General features: G+C 42.3%; 1 protein-coding gene across 1 annotated transcript in view; it reads right to left on the minus strand.

Annotated features, from left to right (window-relative positions):
• LOC126471528 (dynein axonemal heavy chain 5) overlaps positions 1–24,248 on the minus strand; it is a 1,073,018-nt gene that overhangs the window by 230,149 nt on the left and 818,621 nt on the right. The window contains exons 52-55 of the mRNA XM_050099754.1: positions 19,073–19,295; positions 8,832–9,030; positions 5,634–5,779; positions 1,314–1,529 (exon numbers count right to left, since the gene is read on the minus strand). Of these exons, the coding sequence (XP_049955711.1) occupies positions 1,314–1,529; positions 5,634–5,779; positions 8,832–9,030; positions 19,073–19,295 (784 nt within the window). The remainder of the gene's footprint in view (positions 1–1,313; positions 1,530–5,633; positions 5,780–8,831; positions 9,031–19,072; positions 19,296–24,248) is intronic.

Here is a 24,248-nt window from a genome sequence, read left to right on the forward strand (position 1 = left end):
ACGCTACAGAGCGTCAAAGTTATAGGCGCTGGCATCACATGGTGATTCTGTGATGATGTTGCAAACTCCCTAGGATGCTGGAGAACGATAAATGTATCAGTTTGAGGTAAGGGTCCCTATACCGGAAACGAAAGAGTCGAAAGTCATAAGCGAAAACCGTTCTGATGCCTCTGACAGTGGAATACATGTACTGGTACTGTCGTTGCTAAGATTGTAGGGTAGCCAACTTTCGGAGGTAGTATTACGGACCAAAACAAGAAAAAATGTCCAGTGAATATAGTCTCTAAAATGCATACCTTGAGAGCTATGAGCACTTGTTTAAGAGAGGAGATGTGTTTCACAGTAACGAAGATGAACAAGTGCTTGTAGTTTCTCAGGTATGCATTTTATAGGTCATAATTACTGGATATTTCTTGCTTGTTTTGGTCCATACTGCCATGTCTGAAAGTTGTGTACCCTACAGTCTTAACAAAAACACTACCAGTACGTGTATTCCATTGCCAGAAGTATCAGAACGGTTTTCGATTATAGCTTTCGACTTGTTCGTTTCCGGTACAAGGACCCTTACCTCAAATTGATGCATTTACCCCACTTACCCTTCTCCATCAACCTAGAAAGTTTGCAACATCATCACCGAATCACATTTACAGACTCCGGCACCTGTAACTTTGAAGCTCTATAGCGCCGTTGGATGACGTTTCTGGACATGGGTTCTATGTAAAACTTGAGCTACCAGCCCTCTAAAACCTCTAGAAGTGTGTAACACGAATTGTGGAACACCCTGAAAAAGTCTGCACAACAATTAAAATGTCAACAGTATACGCTGTGTGTCACGTTTGGAAGCAAACCGCTTCCATCACTCACTGTAATTTACACTGACAGCAGTTGTCCACTTTACTCTTCGTCCTCAGGCTTGTAATAAGTACTGTTCGATCCTGTCTTTTTTTTTGCCAGTGTTATTTGTTCGCTGACAGTGATAAACATGATACTGGATAGGTTCACTCATGAAGAACTGTAAAAGTTGTTTACGTAAAAGAACTGTGATGTAGTTGCGTTCGGTGTGGAAACTGCTCAGTTAACCCCTTCACGAAGTACATATCGGCCAATAGTCCATGCATAAACCTGTCCATGCTGCTGTGGACCGCTGTTAACGTACAACTAACACAGCCTGAAGAACAAAGCTGAGACAAAACCGAGCAGCAATGAATGTACATCAGTATGCATAAGTTTGACCACGTGTACATGTAATTTAAAATATTCATAAAGAAACATCGAATTTTTGAAGCTAAACAGTTGTTTTTAGCAATTTTTACCTTGAGAGGCAGCACCTCCTTGTTGACACTGTGAAAGAAGGCCATTGCCTTCGTCCAAGACAGCAAGCCAGCTACGTCACCGCAGACTCTTTTGGCCGTATCCATATTGTAGTCTTCCATCTCAAAGTATGGCTGAAGCAGTTCCACCATCTCATTATTGATTATGTCTTTGGGATAATTCTGTAGTTGCAGAAGGAACGTTGTGCTCGCCATCATCTGAAAATACAGGCCAGTCTAAAATGACAAAAGTGAGATAATAACTGGAGGAAATGCTGGATCAACGCATAGGACAAGAGATTGGTTTATGAGAGAATGTAGTCAAACTGTCGATCAATGTCTACTGAGAGCCATTCAGGAAGCTCTTTCCTAATGAGAAACGTCTGTAGCCATCGCACGACCTTACGGGAATAACCATAACAATTCTAAATATCGGGGCAGCAGCATGCTTACAACATTCTCCTTGATAATATCCCTCGGGTAGAAGATATAGCAGTCGTCGATGGGTGCACCAACACCTCACACAGAAGACAATGCCACAGATTTTAGCCTTTGGACCATGGTAGAGTCTTAAACGTGAAAAGTAAAATTTTATATTAAAGGAGAAAAGTACACGAACCGTGATTGTTTTATCAATAATCGTTTTGTTACAAAGCGGCTTTTGGCTTCTTAGACCATCAAAAGTAACAACTGATTAGTGTCGAGAGTGACGTAAATGTGAAAACTAAAAATATTGGACATCATATCAGATCAAAATAGTGATAAGGAAACACCATATCCAGACTTCCTCATCAAATTTGCTGGTATTGTGTATCCAACAACATTAAAACTAAAATGCACTAACTAAATAGTGTACTTGCTGTAGTGTGATGAAAATATACAGGAAGTAAAGTACGGAATAGATTGTGAGGCACTAATTAATAGGTGAATTCTTGTTTAACGTAGTTCGATACAGGACACTAGATAGTATTTGTGAAGCTCTGGACATGACGTTTCCTATTGTTAAATGCAACGCACATCCGTCGGTGGCGCTTGACTAGAAAGTAGTCAGTTTCAATGATGATGGTAGAAGAAATTCTCACCACCGGCTTGGGTAGGGGAGGTAGTTACAATATCATCGATTGAACTGCCAATCTCTCCACAGTGCCTCATGAATCTGGGGATGTGACACAGTTGATGGTGATTCATCCCTCGAATGGGGACGTAAAGCCTGGTCTACCTCTGATGCTATTCTAAAGGAGTAGGGTTCTTGTCAGCACCGGGGTTCGGCATCTCCCTTCTCTCATCATCATTACCAGACACAAAAATAACACCCATTACAGTCACATACTCAACAGATGAACATGAGACATGTCTCGTACACCACATGGAATGGTGTCATTGCGTGTGGAGAAAGAAAACGGTAGTTGCCTAGCCGGCTGGACAACGTTTCGGCGTCTCCCAGCTAACAATTCTAAACGACAAACTCTTTATTTCCTTCTTTCTGCACCCCGCAATTTGAGCATATCGTGTCATAGGTTAACTTAATTTTAATGTAAGTTAGGGAAATTTTGTAGTCATAGTACTTTAACATGCATTTAAGCTGATGACACAGATACGGCAAAATTTCTGTGTATAAATTTACGAAATGTTTCATATGCTGTGACGTACGTGCTGAGATAGCATGGTGGTGGCGTGGATTGACAGTAATCGAACAGTTTCAAATGTGACTGGGACGGGAAGTTCCAAATTGCAGAAAACATATCCTGAAGAGCGTGATCCTGTATGTATTAAAGACATATGAAAAAAATCATATGTAAAGTTCTCAAGTGGCAACGTTTCCTGATAGAAATTCACTGAGAAGACCCACAGTTTAATTGTGCCTGTCAGTTGATTACTTATGTCCTCAACAACCTTTAATTATAGCTATAAATTAATTATTTAAATCATTAACAACTGGTTGTTAGCAAAACAATTGCATTTCAGTAGAATCCTCAAAAAGGACCAAAAATAAATGGAACTGTAGGAATAAACATGCGAGATTGTTAATTTAAGAGACAAATCACTATTCTCGTCTCCTTCATGTTAATGCTAGGTTACACCGGGTAAGGTTGGTTAGAAGTTTTCTCTAGACTGATGAGCCAAAACATCATGACGACCTGCTAACAGCGTGTTTGTGCAGTTTTGGAACGCGATACAACAGAGATTCTGCTTGTCGTGGATTCGACAGACCCTTGGTAGGCCTTTGGAGGTGTGTGCTATCAAATGTCTACGCACAGTGAAAATAATTCCTGTTAATTATGGGCTGGTGGTTTTATGAGCACGAAGCTGACGGCCGATACGGTCCCACATGTATTCGATCTGTCTCACATGAAGACAATTTGGTAGCCAAGCATCAACCTGAGTTCACCATCATGTTTCTCAAACTACTTTAGCACGTTTCTGGTCTTGTAGCACGAACAGTTATTCTGTTGTAGGATGCCATTGCCGTTGGGGAAGACATCAAGCATGAAGAGGTACAAGTTGTCCGCAATAAGGTTCATGTAATCCACAGCTGTCAGGCTGAATTAGACAGGTCGCAAGGAAGCCCAAATAAATCTCCTCCATAATACTGTCTTCTCTGGTCCGCATCCGTGGCGCGGTTAATTTTTAGAGACGTCTTGCGTCTGTATGACGGCCTAATCGGATACGACAATCGAACTGCGATGTCGTTAGGTCGACATGAGAACACACAGGTGTCGTCTTCTGTGGAGGCCCACGTTCAACAATGTGCACTGAATGATGTACTCCAAAACACTTCTTCCTGTACTAGCATTGTCCTCTGTCGTCAGAAAATATTGGATACAGACTTCCAGGTAGATGCTATTTTCCTTGACTTCCGGAAGGCGTTCGATACTGTTCCGCACTGTCGCCTGATAAACGAAGTAAGAGCCTACGGAATATCAGACCAGCAGTGTGGCTGAATTGAAGAGTTTTTAGCAAACAGAACACAGGATGTTGTTCTCAATGGAGAGACGTCTACAGACGTTAAAGTAACCTCTGGCGTGCCACAGGGGAGTGTTATGGGGCCATTGCTTTTCACAACATATATAAATGACCTAGTAGATAGTGCCGGAAGTTCCATGCGGCTTTTCGCGGATGATGCTGTAGTATACAGAGAAGTTGCAGCATTAGAAAGTTGTAGCGAAATGCAGGAAGATCTGCAGCGGATAGGCAGTTGGTGCAGGGAGTGGCAACTGACCCTTAATATAGACAAATGTAATGTATTGCGAATACATAGAAAGAAGGATCCTTTATTGTATGATTATATGATAGCGGAACAAACACTGGTAGCAGTTATTTCTGTAAAATATCTGGGAGTATGCGTGCGGAAGGATTTGAAGTAGGATGATCATATAAAATTAATTGTTGGAAAGACGGGTACCAGGTTGAGATTCATTGGGAGAGTCCTTAGAAAAAGTCCATCAACAAAGGAGGTGGCTTACAAAACACTCGTTTGACCTATACCAGAGTATTGCTCATCAGTGTGGGATCCGTACCAGATCGGGTTGGCGGAGAAGATAGAGAAGATCAAAAGAAGAGCGGCGCGTTTCATCACAGGGTTATTTGGTAAGCGTGATAGCGTTACGGAGATGTTAAGCAAACTCAAGTGGCAGACTCTGCAAGAGAGGCGCCTCTGCATCGCGATGTAGCTTGCTGTCCGGGTTTCGAGAGTGTGCGTTTCTGGATGAGGTATCGAATATATTGCTTCCCCCTACTTATACCTCCAGAGGAGATCACGAATGTAAAATTAGAGAGATTCGAGCGCGCACGGAGGCTTTCCAGCAGTCGTTCTTCCCGCGAGCCATACGCGACTGGAACAGGAAAGGGAGGTAATGACAGTGGCACGTAAAGTGCCCTCCGCCACACACCGCTGGGTGGCTTGCGGAGTATAAATGTAGATGTAGATGTAGATGTAGATCTGACACACCATACCACTCTGGTGAGAACCTTGTCGCCCACAGATGGTTTCACCGTCCTTCAGTTCTTTCCGTAGATAACCACGATAGTAACACACCAACGGCCAACCAGCTTCGCCGTTTCCGAGATACTAGTTCCCAGTTTCTGCTCCATAACAATCTACACTTCGTCAAAGTTACTTTTGTCCTTGGATATCCCCAGTTTCGGCCAATGTAACCACTATAATGCTTCCCTATTCGCCTCTGCTTCGCTTTTCTTACTGCATGACGTGCTCGCAACGCCACCAGGCAGTATTTGGTCGTGATATAGTCAGCTGTCATTATGTTTTGGCCCGTCAGTGTAGTTGTTTAAGTTACTTAAGGAGTTGTTTCGCTACGTGGTCACCTTAAGAGACTCTGCCCAGGAAGGCTTTGGGCAGGGAGCAGCGGTGTCCGCGATGATGGGATGCAGCTTGCGCTGGAACAGGATGAGTACGCAGTCCATGATGCGCATGATGAGGTGCGGCGGGCGGCCCAGCTTCCGCACCGTCGCTGCAACACAACATACAGTGCGTGCGGCCCGTTTGCAAAGTTTCACCACGTATTTCACAGTCTACTACTAAGAGTTTCCATACAACGGCATTCATAACACCGATCAGAATGCGTCATCAGTATTTTCAGACACGTGGCTGTCTACAGGTATGACGGAAGAAAATGTTTCACTTATCTTCCTTAATCTCTTTTAATACGCATACCTCCCAGTCCCCTACTTGGAGACTTCCAGGTCAATTTGGACAAAAGTCTCAGTTCTCTACTAGAAATATGCGTGCTACGTCGGCGTAGGCCGAATTTATTGACCGTGAGTAAACACAATGAAAAAGTATAGGGCAAGTTAGCATTATACTGTTCGGTCGCGAGCGGCTGTACAAATCGCAGTTCAAATCAGAATTCTGTAGGGAGAGCAGGGCGCTGTTCAAGTTCGGAGTTGTAGGCTAGGAGGTTGCAGTGGGATGCAGACACTACTGAAACTGCCGATGTGGGATTGCGGCTGCAGAAATTAAACAGCTGGTATCTGATGGTTGGTCAACGGCGCGAGGCGTGGAGCCACTTGAGGCTCCCATTACTTGTAACATACAGCGTGGGATGCCAACTATCGATGCTACCACGGCATCGTTATGCATAGATACGCTGGGTACAACAGTGTGCATATTCCTTTTCCTAATGAGCTTCATGAAATATACTACTATCATAAAATAATTAACGAAACGCCACGTAATGTGGTCATCCAGCATAATTCTGAACATTCACTAGCATATACGCCTTATGCAGAAATAAATTTCGCAGCTAGTACGGTTCTGGACGTTGACTCATTGTTGCCGTGAATCAGGAAAGATTGACAGAGCAACTAGTATTCAAATTATTGTAAATCAGTCAGGAGGGTGCTGTCGTTTGTAGAGAGTTTACATGTCATCATAACTGTTCGAGTTGTGCAAGATCAGTTCTCTTCAGTCAAAACAAAATGAGGAGTAATCCTCAGAAATAAAGTTGTCGGTATCGATATAGGACGTCATTAGCAATAAATCTTTAACCAGTGACATCACCAGAATACCTGTGCGTAGCTGTTTGGAATCATACGAAAGAAAACTTTACACTAGGCAGCGGTTAATTTGCTGTGTTACACGAAAGTAAATTTTTACAAGGCGATCCAATTCTTGAATGCTAGTCTTCTGGATTGACGGGAAAAGTGTAAAAAAGTCAGTGACGTACTGTCTGAACTGTGGTAGGTGTATGTGATGGAGCGAGCAATATAGAAAACGCCACAGAATTAATGAGGTCACGTATGCGGAGAACTGCTCGTGGAATATGGACAACCTGTATTCTCAGAAGACTCTAAGAAAATACAGAGTGTTTGGTGTAAGATGCATGTTCGGTGTCCGATGTTGCCCTGGAGCCAATGTCGCCGGGAGACTCCGATCGCCACATGCGTTCCGGCCCGTTCCTCGGACGGTGGCTGTCAGCCGAACTAGTCGCGCGGCCTTGGAAAGAAGTTCAAGAAAATAACACAGATTGCGTCTACCACACTACGAGGCGTTTTTGATAATAGGAACCATTCTCGTAATACTTCCACGGACAGTTTGGCGCCGGCCGAAGTGGCCGTGCGGTTAAAGGCGCTGCAGTCTGGAACCGCAAGACCGCTACGGTCGCAGGTTCGAATCCTGCCTCGGGCATGGATGTTTGTGATGTCCTTAGGTTAGTTAGGTTTAACTAGTTCTAAGTTCTAGGGGACTAATGACCTCAGCAGTTGAGTCCCATAGTGCTCAGAGCCATTTGAACCATTTTGACAGTTTGGCGGCCTACATTGTCCTGCACTAATAACCGCAGTTCTTTTAGTTATTCGTTAGTTCTCTGGGGAAAAAGGTTGCAAAATGTTGTTTACACAGCATCAGAAGTTATTGAATGACGGGGAAAAATAGTTCCAATTTATGTTCCACTAATTGCACATTACGTTTCCATTCTCACATCACGCAGATGCTCTCGATTTAACTGATGAGGATTTTCAGAACGCCAGCCTCGATTGATCTCAAATATCTAAAAAAAATGCAGCCACACCTCACCAAAAAAAATTACATTTTAGGATGAACCTCTCCATCATGCGCAGACAGAAACAACCAGTTGCGGTACTTATTGGTTAGTCGACAAGGTCAGTCGAGATATTATCGTTACTTTTTGAGATACCATTTGAGATTGTGTGCAGCTCTTTGTGCGGGTGCTACTTACACACCAGTCTGAATGGTGCAACTTGTACATTTGGGCTAAAACAGATGCACCACCTGCCACAGTCCGAAGAATGGGCGGTAGCTTTGTGGTATAGTCAATGCCCACACCGTGGCGCCTGCAGCTGCGTGGCCGGCTATACAGGCTCTCTACGTGGCCGCGGTCTTTACGTCATACAGCCAACGGCCGGCACGCCCGCTTATGCGCAGCTCTACGCAGTTGTACAGCGCAGACGCGGGCCTCACACACTGAGTGCCTCCGCACTGTCATGGCAAACTCGGCCGGCGTCCTCCCGAGAGATAGTTACGTGAGGCCGCGCCGCCAATCATAGCAGGACACGACAAGCGGACTCGGGTGCGGCGGGCATACTCCTCCGTCATTCGCCCTATATAGCCGCATACGCCGCCATGCCTGGCAGTCTCGCGTTGGGCTACCTACTTGCTACGTCGACGTCGCACCCAGGAACGACGCTACACTGTGCTACGACTGTTTACAATACCGGACTTAGACTCTGCAGCCCAGTCTCTGCTCTTGAACAAGCACCAAGCTGTGTTAGTATTGTGGAACTGTTGGCAATAAACAGAATTTGGAACTCACGCCAATCGTTACTTGTTGTTTCTCCAATTACGGATACAACAAGCTTATGTGGTGATTCCACACTATTGATTCCCACATACCGCCGGACGCAACGCTTTGTCGCACTTAAGCACATTGTACCTAAGAAACTTGTGGACTCTCTTCCTCTCAGAACTGAAGCCATTGTCAAGGCTAGAGGCGGTGTTAAGATACTGTCTCCTAAGGCTTTTTTAAGGAGTTGGAAGGGCAGTACCGATGTGCGCGGGCTTGATGGTGTTGAGCGCCGCCTCGGCCTCCTCGAGCGCGGGCTTGGCAGCCTCCAGCTTCTCCTCGGCGCGCGCCTTCTCAGCCGTGATGAGCCCCACCAGCGCCTCGGCCTTCTCCTTCACCTTCTGCACCTGGTTCTTCACCGTCTCCGCTTGCATGGCGCGATCCGTCACCTCCATCAGCACCTGAAATCACATAAATGCCACAATGTGGCTCGTTAGAAAATTATTGATCCAATCACTACATTGCGTCAAAATTTACACGCACATCTTAAACTCTACTAAGGTGTCTGCTGGTTTTAAATGACGGTCTTGGTTCACAATTAAAATCTAGACATTCAGTTGTCACACACATACACTGCTGAGTCCTTCCGAAAATACGGAACACAGTCCTACATAGGAGAGCGTCAAGCTGCCAACTGCTCAGGTGCAACTGAGATGACGCTAGACTCCAACTGAGGTACCTCAAGGCAAGACCAGAGTTAAAGTCACACCAGTGCAAGAGAAAAATGAAATATTGCCACGCGCTCTCTTCACACTATGGCTAAGTAATGTGAAGTTCCTATTACACAACTGGCCATTAAAATTGCTACACCACGGAGATGGCGTGCTACAGAGGCGAAATTTAACCGACAGGAAGAAGATGCTGTGATATACAAATTATTAGCTTTTCAGAGCATTCACGCAATGTTGGCGCCGGTGGCGACACCTACAATGTGCTGACATGAGGAAAGTTTCAACCGATTTCTCATACACAAACAGCAGTTGACCGGCGTTGCCTGGTGAAACGTCGTTGTGATGCCTCGTGTAAGGAGGATACACGCGTACCATCACGTTTCCGACTTTGATAAAGGTCGGATTGTAGCCTATCGCGATTGCGGTTTATCGTATCGCGACATTGCTGCTCGCGTTGGTCGAGATCCAATGACTGTTAGCAGAATATGAAATCGGTGGGTTCAGGAGGGTAATACGAAACTACGTTCTGGATCCCAACGGCTCGTATCACTAGCAGTCGAGATGACAGGCATTTTATCCGCATGGCTGTAACGGATCTTGCAGCCACGTCTCGATATCTGAGTCAACAGATGGCGACGTTTGCAAGACAACAACCATCTGCACGAACAGTTCGACGACGTTTGTAGCAGCATGGACCATCAGCACGGAGACCATGGCTGCGGTTACCCTTGACGCTGCACGAACCTGGGTGCACGAATGGCGAAACGTCATTTTTTCGGATGAATCCAGGTTCTGTTTGCAGCATCATGATGGTCGCATCCGTGTTTGGGGACATCGCAGTGAACGCACATTGGAAGCGTGTATTCGTCATCGCCATACTGGCTAGTCACCCGGCGTCATTGTATGGGGTGTCATTGGTTACACGTCTCGGTCACCTCTTGTTCGCATTGACGGCACTTTGAAATGTGGACGTTACACTTCAGATGTGTTACGACCCGTGACTCTACCCTTCATTCGATCCCTGCGATACCCTACATTTCAGCAGGATAATGCACGACCGCATGTTGCAGGTCCTGTACGGGCCATTCTGGATAAAGAAAATTTTCGACTGCTGCCCTGGCCAGCACATTCTCCAGATCTCTCACCAACTGAAAACGCCTGGTCAATGGTGACCGAGCAACTGGCTCGTCACAATACGCCAGTCACTACTGTTGATGAACAGTGGTATCGTGTTGAAGCTGCATGGCCAGCTGTACCTGTACACGCCATCAAAGCTTTGTTTGATTCAATGCCTAGGCGTATCAAGGCCGTTATTACGGCCAGAGGTGGTTGTTCTGGGTACTGATTTCTCAGGATCTATGCACCCAAATTGCGTGAAAATGTAATCACATGTCAGTTCTAGTATAATATATTTGTCCAATAAATACCCGTTTATTATCTGCATTTCTTCTTTGTGTAGCAATTTTAGTGGCCAGTAGTGTAGAAGGGCGCCAAGCTGCCAACTGCTCAGGTGCAACTGAGATGACGCTAACCTCCAACTGAGGACGCTCAAGGCAAGACCAACTTTACGCTTCCGTCTTACGTCACAAAAATAGTTCCCAAGTGGATCGCCAACTGACAAACACGGATATAAACTGACACACGGTACCACGCAGACAACATCCGCACAGTATCAACAGAGCATCAGCAGTGCCTCAAAACAGCAAGACTCATCCATAGCTGCCACAGAGAAGCGTCAGCTGAACGTGGTACAAATGACCGTAGTTATCGTTCACAGGATTCGGGACTAGACCAGAGTTAAAGTCAGACCAGTGCAAGAGAAGAATGCAATATTGACACGCGCCCTCTTCACACTATGGCTAAGTAACGTAAAGTTCCTGTTAATAATATGTTTCTCCGTCATTTGTGTAGCTGTTGCCTAACCCTGTTTGTGACGAAGCTGTATAGTTATTGCGTACAATCAAGCCATCTCATAACAGAAACTAATTTCTGTGATTGGGGTCTCTCTTTATACGGAGGCCCATCGTTAGGAGTGTCTGGTGCACCGTGTGCTCAGACACACTTGTACTCTTCCCAGCATTAAAGAATGATGTTAGTTCCGCCACAGTTCGCCGCCTGTCCTGTTTTACCAGTCTGCACGGCCTACGATGTCCGACATCTGTAATGAGGGGTGGATGTCTAACCCCTCGACGTCTGGACATGGTTTCACCTCGGTTTCGCCACATGTTGAGAAAAAAAAAAAAACCTCACCATAGCACTCCTCGAACACCCGAAAAGTTGTGCAGTTTCCAAAATGCTCGTGACGAGCCTCTGGGCCTTCACTATCCGTCCTCGTTCAAACTCAGATGGGTCGCATGCCTTCCCCATTCTACACACAGACAGCGCGCTCAATGGTGCTACACGCACCGTACGTGTGTCATTCCTCGCCAGGTAACGCCGCTATCGTCTGGTCGGGTTTATATCGGTATTAGGTCGGTGGACAAAATGATCTGGCTGATCAGTGTATAATTGTCATTACGTTTTGTTACAGTTACAGCAGCAGCAGGACGTAGGGTTTTTTAAATGTCCATGCACAGCACTCACTCGCTGCATTTGTGTCATGACAATGATAACGCTTGATGAAGATGTCGATGGCAAGTATTAAAAAAAAAAGTCCACCATTCTTATATCACGCTGCTAAGCATTAAATTTTCTATATTAAATTAATTTATTTTTTGTCCACAGCACGATGTGGTGGGAGTGCAAACGATGAAGGTAATGAAGCAAATTAGCTGCTGTTACTGGGAGATTCCAGAAACTGTAATGAGAATATTATCAACAGTTACGTAAATATTGCCTAAATAAGTGTGTACCAGTTGTCACAGCAATCGGCCAGCCACCTTTAGTTCTGAGGCTCTTATCACTCATGCCACCTAAATGGCCTAACCATAGGAGTACTGATGTACATAAAATTACAGTAATGGTAGCAAAGGTCGCAAAAATATATTTACAGCGATCGATAAATAGTTCACCAGCTTGTTAAGAAACATTAAAGGATAAGGATGTCAAGACATGTATCAACACTGCCTACTGCGAGGCAGTGTAGATATTAACGCCGACGGTGATGAATAGGGAAAAAAGCAAATAAGCTTAACAAATAATGTGTGTTTTCCTTGCAGGCGGCCGGCCGGTGTGGCCGTGCGGTTCTAGGCCCTTCAGTCTGGAACCACGTGACCGCTACGGTCGCAGTTTCGAATCCTGCCTCGGGCATGGATGTGTGTGATGTCCTTAAGTTAGTTAGGTTTAAGTAGTTCTAAGTTCTAGGGGACTAATGACCACAGATGTTAAGTCCCATAGTGCTCAGAGCCATTTGAACGATTTGAGTCTTGCAGGCGACGTAAAGTTATTGCAGTAGCAATCACCTGACGTGGACATAATGCTGTTCAAACATACTCCCTGTTTGAACACCAGTGGGTGTAAGTGTATTAGTGTCAGTTTGATATCGAATCCGGTGGCAGTCCAGAGATGAAATCGTTGACTGAAGGATAATATCCTCAATGCGGCTGCTGATTCTAGTAGGGGATATGTCTTGGGGTAGACCTGGAATATCCCGCTGATTTGCATGACGAGCGCAGTGACCTGCCATTGTGTCCGGAGCGTCTAGTCCCGTCAAATATTCCGTCCCCAAGCTGATGACAATGCTGGGGGTAAGCAGAGATACATTCTACGCTACATAAAACGCTAGCAGTGTCTCAGGTTGGAAATGTGACTTGTTTGACCAGTGTCCCTGGCTGAAAGAGTATATTGATTTAAATACCGAACGAAGACTCTCGCTACATGTGATTCTGAAAAAGGTTTTTATAAATTAATGAATAATCCAGTTTTTGGCAAAACTATGGAGAGTGTTAAAAACGGTCGTGATATTTACAGCTAGGATGGGCGTTATGGTGCGAGAGATTGCATCACCAGGCCAAATTTTAAGCGAGCGATAGTCTTCAATGAAGGACTAGTAGCAGTGAACATGGCTAAGGTTTCAGTGGAGTACACGAAGACGGTCTACGTCGGTACGTGTGTTCCTAAGCTCTTCCAACTCTACATGTATCGATTCCATTCAAAGTTTGCAAAACCAAACTTCAGTGATGTCAAGTTACTATTAACGGATACATACAGTTTCTTCTACTGGGTAAAAGGCTGCGATCCATCTGACGTAATTAAGCGCAATCTCAAGGAATTCGATTCATCTCGATTGCGGCCAGTAATCGATACGGCATAGCTCCTCACAACAAGGTTTTCGGCCCGATGAAAGACAAGGCGAATGGCTCACAGATTGTGGTGTTTGTAGGGCTCAGTTCTAAGATGTATGCATATCGTGTAGATGCAAATGCAACTCAGAGACGGGCTGCGGGCGTCCATCATGCGACCTCACACGCTCTCACGATCTAAGGCTATAAGGATTTTCTTTTTTCTGATGATGAGTCTCCTCATATGGTGCAGGAAATAGTCTTTCGGTAGCGGGGCCATCAGGTACATACTGCATTGCACAGTCTGTAACGTCATGACAACTAACTTTTCATCTGTGCAGATGGGATTGAAACGATTCCGTTCTCCAACTATTCTCTTGAGTGTTTTGTGTGTGTGTGTGTGTGTCTGTGTGTGTGTGTTTATTTACTTACTGCTGCTAGTCCCTACACACTGTAAATATTGTAAATAATTAAATCATTCTTCTGGTCTCTTAGTATAATGTATCTCTGTTGCTGTCAATATTGTATAGTTGATCGGTAGCTGTTATGTACATAAAAATCATTCTGCTTTCATGAAATCTCTCTCTCTCTCTTTAAGAAAAATATAGTGTTTCTGATAATAAATCATGAGTTAATTTGCTATATTTGTATTATTATTATTATTATTAATATTTGATCCTTTCAGCATTTCAGTGGAAGTAAATAAGAACAGCTTTATACAGGGTGTAAATTCTAAGTTGACAAACCAGAATAACTCGAAAAATAAGCTTCAGAGGAAAAAAAGTGTAGAATCCAAAGTTGATTATTTTCGAGTGGGATTTTGGTGGTGCTAAAATTAACCCGCCACCCCAGCCCACTGGCGGCGGGGCGGGAGGCAACTTTAAAATTTCAAATGGGAACCCCCACTTTTTATTGGAGAATCAGATTCTACATAAAAAACTTCGTACATTTTGTCATAAACATTTGTTTGATTCTTGGTAATTGGCGCCGTAATTCAAGAAAATCCATGTTCTCATTTTTGCGTGGAAAATAGGGACAAATAAAAAATACTTATTTACTTCGTTAATTTTTGTCTCGCTAAAACTAAAACTCTCCCTCTCTCCCCATAGGGTGGTGTTTGAGAGAGAGCAATTAGAGTTTTGCAAATGTTGACCCAAATATTAATTTTTTCCGCAGATTCGGATAAATTTTGTTTGTTTCGTGGTCATGAGGCTACACAACTTTTAATTATCAAACAAATCATCTAACTAGCTAACTAACTAACCAAACATCCTACTTACTAACGAGTGAACTCATTAACTAACAGAGTAAACAAAGTAAAAGACTAACTGAGGAAAAGACTAACCCACTCGCTAACTAAAAATTCTTGAATTACAGCACCAACTACCAAGAATCGAAACAAGTGTTTAAGACAAAATGTGCGTAGTGTTTTATGTAGAATCTGATTCTGCAATAAGAAATGGGGGTTCCCATTTGAAATTTTAAAGTTTCCTCACGCCCCACCTCCAGGGGGCTGGGGTGGCAGGCTAATTTTAGCACCACCAGATGACCCCCTCGAAAATAGTCAACTTTGGACTCTACACATTTTTTTGTGTGAAGATTATTTTTCGAGTTATTCTGGTTTGTCAACTTAAAATTTACACCCTGTAAACGATTTTTGTTATTTTACACACAATCATTCAGCTTTATAGAAGGATCCAAATAATTGTTTTTATATATTTTGAATCCAGCCTTAATCGTATTCAAGCCTAAAGGTGCAATTATGAAATTAATTCAGTAAATTCATCCTCCATTAATTTTATAGTTACAGGTCCAACACATACAAATTTTGGTACAGGAGCAATACAGGCATTGATGCATTGTTCCATTTGGTAAATATTTGCACTGTTATTCCGTAAATACTCAACAAATTCATAGCACACTCCTCTCACATATTGACGCCAACGATACAATCTATCAGTGACAATTGATAATGCACAATAAAGGTCTTTCAGCTTATAATTAACTACTACATCGTAAAGAAAAATTAACTTGACCTTTGACTTTGACACAGATAAGGCAGGTACTACGTTTAAACTCTATTTTGATTTTTTGCCTAGATGTATAGATTTTTAAAATTTTGACCTGTCTAATACACACATCAAATACAAAGTTTTGTATCACCCCAGTTCCCAGAACTCCTGTTGATAGACTTTGACTGGGGATATTCTGTCACAGAAAGAGTCCCTTTGGCTGATCAGAGATGTCACTAAACCCGCCCAAAGATGTAAACAACCATGCCTGAGCAGCGCTTATTAGACGGAGGGGGTCTGACAGCCGATCAGTTCCAGTTTACATACTGTAAAAACTGTGTGTGGAACACTGTCATCATAATTCGGGCCTGGTGACCACTGCGATTGAACTTAGGGAATGACAACTGGATTATGTTTAAAGCTAAAGTGTGACTTGGCGAACATCGTTCCAGTCAACACACTTAAAACTATTGACCGACAGAGGTCAATTATGTTCCACAATTGTGTTTCACACACAGTTTTTTCAGTATGTGTGTGGATCACCTGCATGAAGGCAAACTGAGTACCCCATTGCCGCCACATTATCCCCCTACTTTAGTGTCTTCTGCAACTCATAGCCATAACTTAGTCAAGAAGCTCAATCAGGCACGTGCATTAGTGTTTGAATTGATTCTAGACCGTTTCAGGTCAAATATACTAATCCTGAATAATGACCATCTATTTTATATGGCCCGTATTGCCGGATGTTACAGATTAGATAGAGACTTGTTCATAAGTTCAATCATGGCCATTTGTGTGCTAAGTCAATAGGATGTTCATGCGTTGTAACCATAGCTAAGCAAGTGCTTAACAATTACGTCTTAAAAATTTCTAGACCTAGTCTAATAATGACGATATTGGCTTTATACTATCCTTCCCACTCCAAAGTTCTTTTTAGGTGATTAAACTTCGTGCTTTAGCACAAAATTTTCCTAGACAGGCCATACCTTGTAAGCACATGATGTCTTCCTCATATTATGGCCAATGAATGTTTCATAAATGTTAAGACAGTCGATCTAAGTGCGTTCTGCACAGGTATACGCCCTTTTCCTCAGCTATACCTTTTATTTCACTTTACTAGTAAATTCAATGTCAGGAGATAAGTTTGCGTCTTGTCCCAACATGTAAGTATCATACAGTTTATGCGCAGGCGAAGGTATTGTGTCCGCTTAGGCGGACCTCATGACGCTGCAGTCAGTTCCAGTACAGCACTCGTGGCTCCCGCATCGCGGTCGCGAAGTGGGGCCGAGGCAGTTTTACAGTCTGACGATAATTAATGGATTTGTAGTTTTAGCTTGACGATGTCCACTATGGACAAACGGTACTTACTTTTATTCTGAAGAAGGTTGGGTTATTCCGACTGAAACCTAGGTAAATTCTAGGTAAACGGTGCAACTGAGGCTGTTGGTTATTAAACTTAAAAAAAAAAAAAAAAAACATTGCAGGACCTCATGATTCTTGTAAGGCCCTTGGAGATATGGAAGTTCTGATGCTGGTTTCAGCGAAATATGACATAGCGATGTGTCTCAGCTGTAATAAGGTAAGGAAGCGCTGATGCTTGTGTCAGCGTTACTTGGGCTCAAACTGGCCCTCCCCTACTAGTTTCGTGTTCTTATACGAAAGAGCAGTTACTAGAGACAATATATGCTCTGTTTAATTATGGCAATAGAAAGTGCCTGCAGCTTCTTGGTTTGTTTCAAAGATTAATTTCCACACCCATTTACGAATATTTATTTTACAGTTCAGCCGAGTTCCGCCATATAAGAAAAGTAATTATAATACCTGTTATTTCTGCTTGCTGCATACGTATGCACGTTATAAGACACACATGCACACAGACACACACGCACGCACGTGCGCACACACACACATACACACACACACACACACACACACACACACACACACACACACACACACCTCTTCTTCAACAGTTATTGCCAAACGCAGACAGAGAACGAAGAAAACACTCACCTGTCACATTATTTCATACCAAGTGTGTTAGCTTACGAGTTTCCATTTAACTTATCTGTTCCAGTCATTCTACCAGGAAGCAGGTCACGGCTCGTGTTGTTTGTATTTCAACCATGCCTAGACGGTCAGTACTGCAGTTCGATCGCGTCCGCATTGTTGCTTTGTGCTAGGAAGGGCTCTCAACAAGGGAAGTGTCCAGACGTTTCGGAGTGAACCAAAGCGACGTTGTTCAGACATGGAGGAGATACAGAGAGACAGGAACTGTCGATGAAGCGCCTCGCTCAGGCTGCACAAAGGCTATTACCGCAGTGGATGACCACTACCTACGGATTATGGCTCGGACGGGCCCTGACAGCAACGCCACCATGTTGAACAATGCTTTTCGTGCAGCTACAGCACGTCGTGTTACGACTCAAACTGTGCGCAACTTCACTCTCGACGTCCATGACGAGGTCCATCTTTGCAACCACGACACCATGCAGTGCGGTACAGATGGGCCCAACAAAATGCCGAGTGGTCTGCTCAGGATGGGTATCACGTTGTCTTCACCGATGAATGTCGCGTATGCCTTCAAGCAGACAATCGTCGGAGACGTGTTTGGAAGCAACCCGGTCAGGATGAAGGCCTTAGACACACCGTCCAGCGGGTACAGCAAGTTGGAGGTTCCCTGCTGTTTCGGGTGGCATTAGGTGGGGCCGACGTACCCCGCTGGTGGTCATGGAAGGTGCCGTAATGGCTGTACGATATGTGAATGCCATCCTCTGACCGATAGTGCAATCATGTCTGCAGCACATTGACGAGCCATTCGTCTTCAGGGTCGACAATTCGCGCCCCCATCGCGCACATCTTGTGAATGAATTCCTTCAGGATAACGTCTCGCTCGACTAGAGTGGCCAGCATGTTCTCCAGACATTAACCCTATCGAACATGCCTGGGATAGACGATGTGACCCACCAACTACTCTGAGGGATCTACCCCGAATCGCCGTTGAGGAGTGGTACAGTCTGGACCAACAGTGCCTTGATGAACTTGTGGATAGTATGCCACGACGAATACAGGCATGCACCAATGCTAGAGGACGTGCTACTGGGTATTAGAGGTACCGGTGTGTACAGCAATCTGGACCACAACATATGAAGGTCTCGCTGTATGGTGTTACAAGATGCAGTGTGCGGTTTTCATGAGTAATCAAAAGAGCGGAAATGATGTTTATGTTGATCTCCGTTTCAATTTTCTGTATAGGTTCTGGAACTGTCGGAACCGAGGTTACGCAAAACTTTTTTTGATGTGTGTATCAGAAATTTCTTTCAATGGAAACTATCAAAAATAATCAAATCTAGAAACTCTTGTACATGTGATGATGTTGAGAGAGAGGGAAGAAAAAGGAGAAAGATCAGATGTTGCTATCTTGATACAGGTGTCGAAGTAAGTGCGTGGAGATTACAAGTTACTTCGAAGTAATTCGTTCATTTGTTGTTCAAATAAGTTCCGAGACTGCTTTTAATATAGATTAACTATGTTACTCACCCTCTCCGCTTTCTGCGAGGCCTGTGCGAGCTCTTGTTCCATGACAGCTAGGTCACACTTCAAGATCTCCACAGACTGAGAGGCCTCGTCCAGCTTGGCTAGACCCGTATCCATTCTTCTCGCGCCTTCACCTAGCTCCCATTGTTTCTGTTTATAAATGTTCTTATATCCTCCAATGAAGTTGAGATACGACTTCGGAGTGACATGTGTTGCACGGCGAAATCTGTATCAGAAAATGTCCGAGTATTTCAACAGATTATGATTAATAAAAGTGTTGAAGTACAAATTCCTTAAGTAAGCGAGAAAATTAGTATAAAATACAAATGTAACGTCTTACGTAACATTACATTTATGATGCGGCCATAATAACACCTGAAAAATCTACTTCTTCCCTTAATTCGGTTTATGAGGAAAGGTACCCTGCTCAGTTTCACAGGTCTCAAGCTTAAATCTTTGCTTGTTGTGTGGTAGCTATTGCAGTATACAGGAAAAACGTTAAGCTAATGTAGACTGTGAAAAAAATGAGTTTAAAAGTAATTAAGTGGAAGGTAAAATATTTTAGTCAGTACTTTGGATACACCGAGAGTACGAGGTAGATGTAGACATATACGCAAGCAAGAATTACTGAATGCATTGGTTGTTCTTCTCTAGAAACGTTTGTAGGAAAACATTGAACTTCGGAAAGCTAAAAGCAGATTTTTAATGGAAGCACTTATGGGTATGACTTCCCGCATATTTAATGAACAAATAAACCTCACTGTTTTAACTTCCTTTATTTTAGTTGTGAGGGCTGATCCACAAAGACTGAGACTGAGTTATTTAACAGATGTTTAATACTCCATTTCAATATTTACATGATCTTTTCAAAGTACTATCCTCCTACTTCAAGGCACTTTTTGTAGCGCCCCTAGCAGTCGTTGAACGCACGATGCAGGCCATTCCTTGTCGGGTCCTTGGGAATTGCCTCACTTTTCTTAAGCACTGCTGCAGACTTCTCAGATCGAATGTCCTGAAGCTGAACAGGTGGTCTTTATGTTTTCGATGAGTGGTGTAGTTTTAACCTAGTTGTCTGCAATATTTATTTATGTCAGGACGTGCACACCTCTGGACATTTTAATGGCTTTCCATAAAATTCTACAGCTTTTTTGGTAGAGTGCAGGTAACTTCAGATCCTGAATTATTCTTACCTGTATATAGATTTCCATCTTTCCCTTACATGAGATTTCAATCCCCTTAGTTATCCATGCCTTGCTTCTTTTTTTAATCGATTTTATGGATAGCATTTTAGGAAGACTACTTTCAAATATTGATACAAATTTGCTGGAGCATAGAATGCATTTGGCATTAGCATCTCTTGCTATATATACCTCATCCATACCACCATTTTAGCTTTGCCTTAAAACATTGAATGCCGTTCGCAGTAACAGGCCTCACTGCTTTGTAATAACATCCTCAAAGCTGTAAGGAGCTACATTGTTTATTCCCGTTAACCGTGCATCAAGATCAGATAATGCATTAACAGTTTGGTACACATTAGTTGTTTCACCCTCAACAAACTCTATAAAAATGTTATCAATCGGGGTCCTGCTTTCTTGCTGCGTACGATTTGGAAAATTGACTACTGAAATCAGATTCTGTCTGCATATTTTAAGAAACGAACACCGAAATTTCAATAAATTACTGTCTGTTTCTTCTTGTCTGACAGGTAAGTCAAAAATGCATATCGATTTCTCATAAACAGCTCATAGTTTTATAGAGCAGATCTGTAAACTGTTACAGTTTCCAGAGACATAATTTGCAGTAACAGCTCACAAGCACATGCCTCTATATTCTGATCTACACAAAAACTTTAGGTTTCAATATTTCTTACTTTGTGTCCAACTCTTACATATGTTACAACTCCTCCTTTTTCCATGTTGACTCTACATGAAAACGATGCTGGTCTGCAATTCCTGATATTTAACTTCTCCAGTTTTCTGGTTACATGGAGACCAGAGAGGCACAGATCAGCTATCACTTCAGAATTTTCCAGATCTCCTAAACATACGAGAATCTCAACTTTCTAGTTTATCAGCCACATACTATTCTGACGAAACAAACAAATTTTATTTTTCTGGAAACTGTTATGTATATTATGTCTCTGATCTGTTCTAATTTCTTTCAAAAATGTCTTTCTATAGCCAACTATAACCTAGAAAATATGCTCCTCTAACTCCAGTAATCGCAGGGATTTTGTCTTGCGTGCTTGTGGCCCCTCTACACTTTTTTTAAAGGCACCCATCTAATCTATACTTCCTCCTCCTATTCTGGAGCTGGGCATGGTTTCTGTATTCCCATCTCCCAGCTGGAACCACAGGTACAGCACAAATATAAGACTTTGATTCAGTCGAAAGAAACCAACTTAGTTCTTTGTTTACACGGCTGACAACTGTATTAAGCCAGTGCTGGTCATGTCAATGCAAAACCTCCACAAACCCTACAAGAGTGCGTGCTGTTGTTGCACCTATTTTCTCCAGATCACGTTCAATAGTATACTCCAAATTGTTAGCCAGGCTGATTCCTACTTCTCCTACTGTAAGTAGCTGTCGTCTTCATCAAAACCTCTGTGTGAGGCCCCTACATCATTAGGTTGAGTTTGGCTCTCGGTTTCACGATGAATGTGACCTGGTATTCTACACTTAGATTTTCCTGCAGCATTTCGCCTAAACCTCTCTCGTTATATGGAAGAAGCTTGTTACTGAGCTTCTCAAAAGATTAACTTCAGCTGCTTTTGCTCTTATTATAACTGCTAGTCTTGAAAACAAACTAATGAACCACCTGATATAATTTGCACATTTCATCTCATCAATATCTTACGGAATAATTTTTTGGGGTAACTCATCACTTAGAAAGAAAGTATTGATTGCACAAAAGAGAGCAGTAACAGTTATACTTAGTGTTCACACACGGGCGTCATGTAGGAATCTCTTCAAAGAGAGGCATTTTAACTGTGCCATCACAATACATATATTTGCTAATGAAAATTGTGATTCATAATCACTCACAATTTAAGTGATCTTTGTTACCCAGTATTGAAGCCATCAGTGGTTCAGAAAGGAGTTCAGTATGCAGCAATAAAAATGCTTTCATTGACCCTTATTTAAATCTCGTAGCCTGTAAAACAACCCAGTTATTAAGTGTAATTGCATGAATAGGACTAAAAGGTAATATTATTAAAAAGGAAAACACTTTCTAATGTTCTGCAAAACTATATTTGTTTAGCTATAAGCCAGCTTTCGGCTTCTCAGGCCACCTTCAGGTGACAACTGAATGTCACTAACACAGATAAACATGACGTGCGACCTACACAGAAATTATCTGCACAGAATAAACAAAAATGACAAATTGTTTAATTTAATACTAGATGGGCGTTGTGTGTTACGTTTGTTGATTTGCAGTATTTCCAATAGGGTCATCTTTCCGCTTTTCTTGCCAAAATGTAAAAACCTCTCATTCTACACCGTATGAATGGCTTTCTGCTATGAGATGATCTGCAAAGTCCGAATATTTCTTCCTGAATTGCTAGCTTCTCTCACCTTCACGTAGTCTAAGGGCCACGCTCTGACAGACTCAGCAATATATACCATTTCACACTGCTTGCAAGTGATTTTCTATAAACACCATTTTGTGCCAAGGGTTGCAGTTTATATTTACTTTTGAATGAAATTTTGGTATGTTATTGGTATTATGAAATGCAGATTTGTAGTTGCGAGATTTTTAACTTTTTTGCAACACTGTATGAAATGTTTCCAGTGTATCGAATTTTGCATGAGGCTTTGTAACTATTGAATGATTGCTCTTGGCTATCGTGCAGAAGTAGAGAAGTAATTTTATTCACTTTGTTTTTTCGTAGAATATTATAAATAAAGGTAAAGCTATAGCCATAACTGGAAGCTATTTGTTTGAAGGTTTGTAGTTCGTACTGAAAGGCTGATTTGGATAATGGAACAGATATGAGGCGATGTATTATTGAACGAAACGCTGTATGTTTGTAACACGTTTTTTTATTAAGGTCCAAGGAATTTACAGAAGTGCCTTCCAGGTCCATTGTAAACTGCATTTTCTAATGTTGTGACTTTAAATGTCGTAGTAATGTATCTAACTGTCTAGCAGTATTGGTCCAGGAAACACAGCACATCATCAACATATCTGAACCAGTACTCAATATTAAAATTCAGTGGAGTAGGATGTTTTGGTAGGTTCTAGCTCAGTTCTAGCTCATTACCTCACTTATACCTCATGAGCTAGCTCACTAAAACTTACATGGAACCTACCAAAACATCCTATTCTAATCCACTCTTCTGGTCTAACTCACTTACAAAAATTAATAAGAATGAATATTTTTTGTATCATGTTCACCAATTTTCAAAACAAATAATTTTTTCATAGAAAAGGTGAATGTAAGAAAATAAAATTTAGTATTTTGTTATAAAAGGTGAACATAAGAAAATAAAATTTAATACTGTTTTATAAATGGTGAATGTATGAAAACAAATAAAAGACATTATGGTGAGTGTAATAAATCTATCTATTCTTTACCTAAAATTTTCCTAGCCACAAGATTTTTATGACCTGTTGTTTGTATACGTTTTCGAGATAAGACTTATTTACAGTTTTACCACATTCCATATGTAACTTTAATTTTCTGATGTCTCGATGCACATTCCTCACAAATCTAACGAAATCCATCTTTTTGATAATTATTTTTATAAAAATCATTCATATTCTTTTTCTCTAGACAGTCACCACACCGCTTTAGCAGCTTGGTATTCTCCATTTAAAGATTATAAAATTTAATAGGAAAGTTAAAAAGTCATTCTTAAAACTGCAAAACAACCACCACATTGTCCCTTTTGGTCTACTCTGTCCCTAACTGATTATTTTTACGATTTGTCTGAAATGTAACAAATACGAAGTGTGGTATATCAAATTCTAATGAGTTATAGTAATTTGTGATACCTAGTTCAAATTTTTTTTAACCACTCAATCCTACAACTTCTACAGTTTGTGGTTCATAGGACAATTTTAGAATTTTTGGACTTTTCGGAATATTTTCTCATTGTTGTAACTCGTGACTTGGTTCATATTTAACAACTGGTACACGAATTTCCATCGATTCTATTACAGTTTCTCCTTC

This window comes from Schistocerca serialis, chromosome 3 (assembly GCF_023864345.2).
Source record: "Schistocerca serialis cubense isolate TAMUIC-IGC-003099 chromosome 3, iqSchSeri2.2, whole genome shotgun sequence".
NCBI lineage: Eukaryota > Metazoa > Arthropoda > Insecta > Orthoptera > Acrididae > Schistocerca > Schistocerca serialis.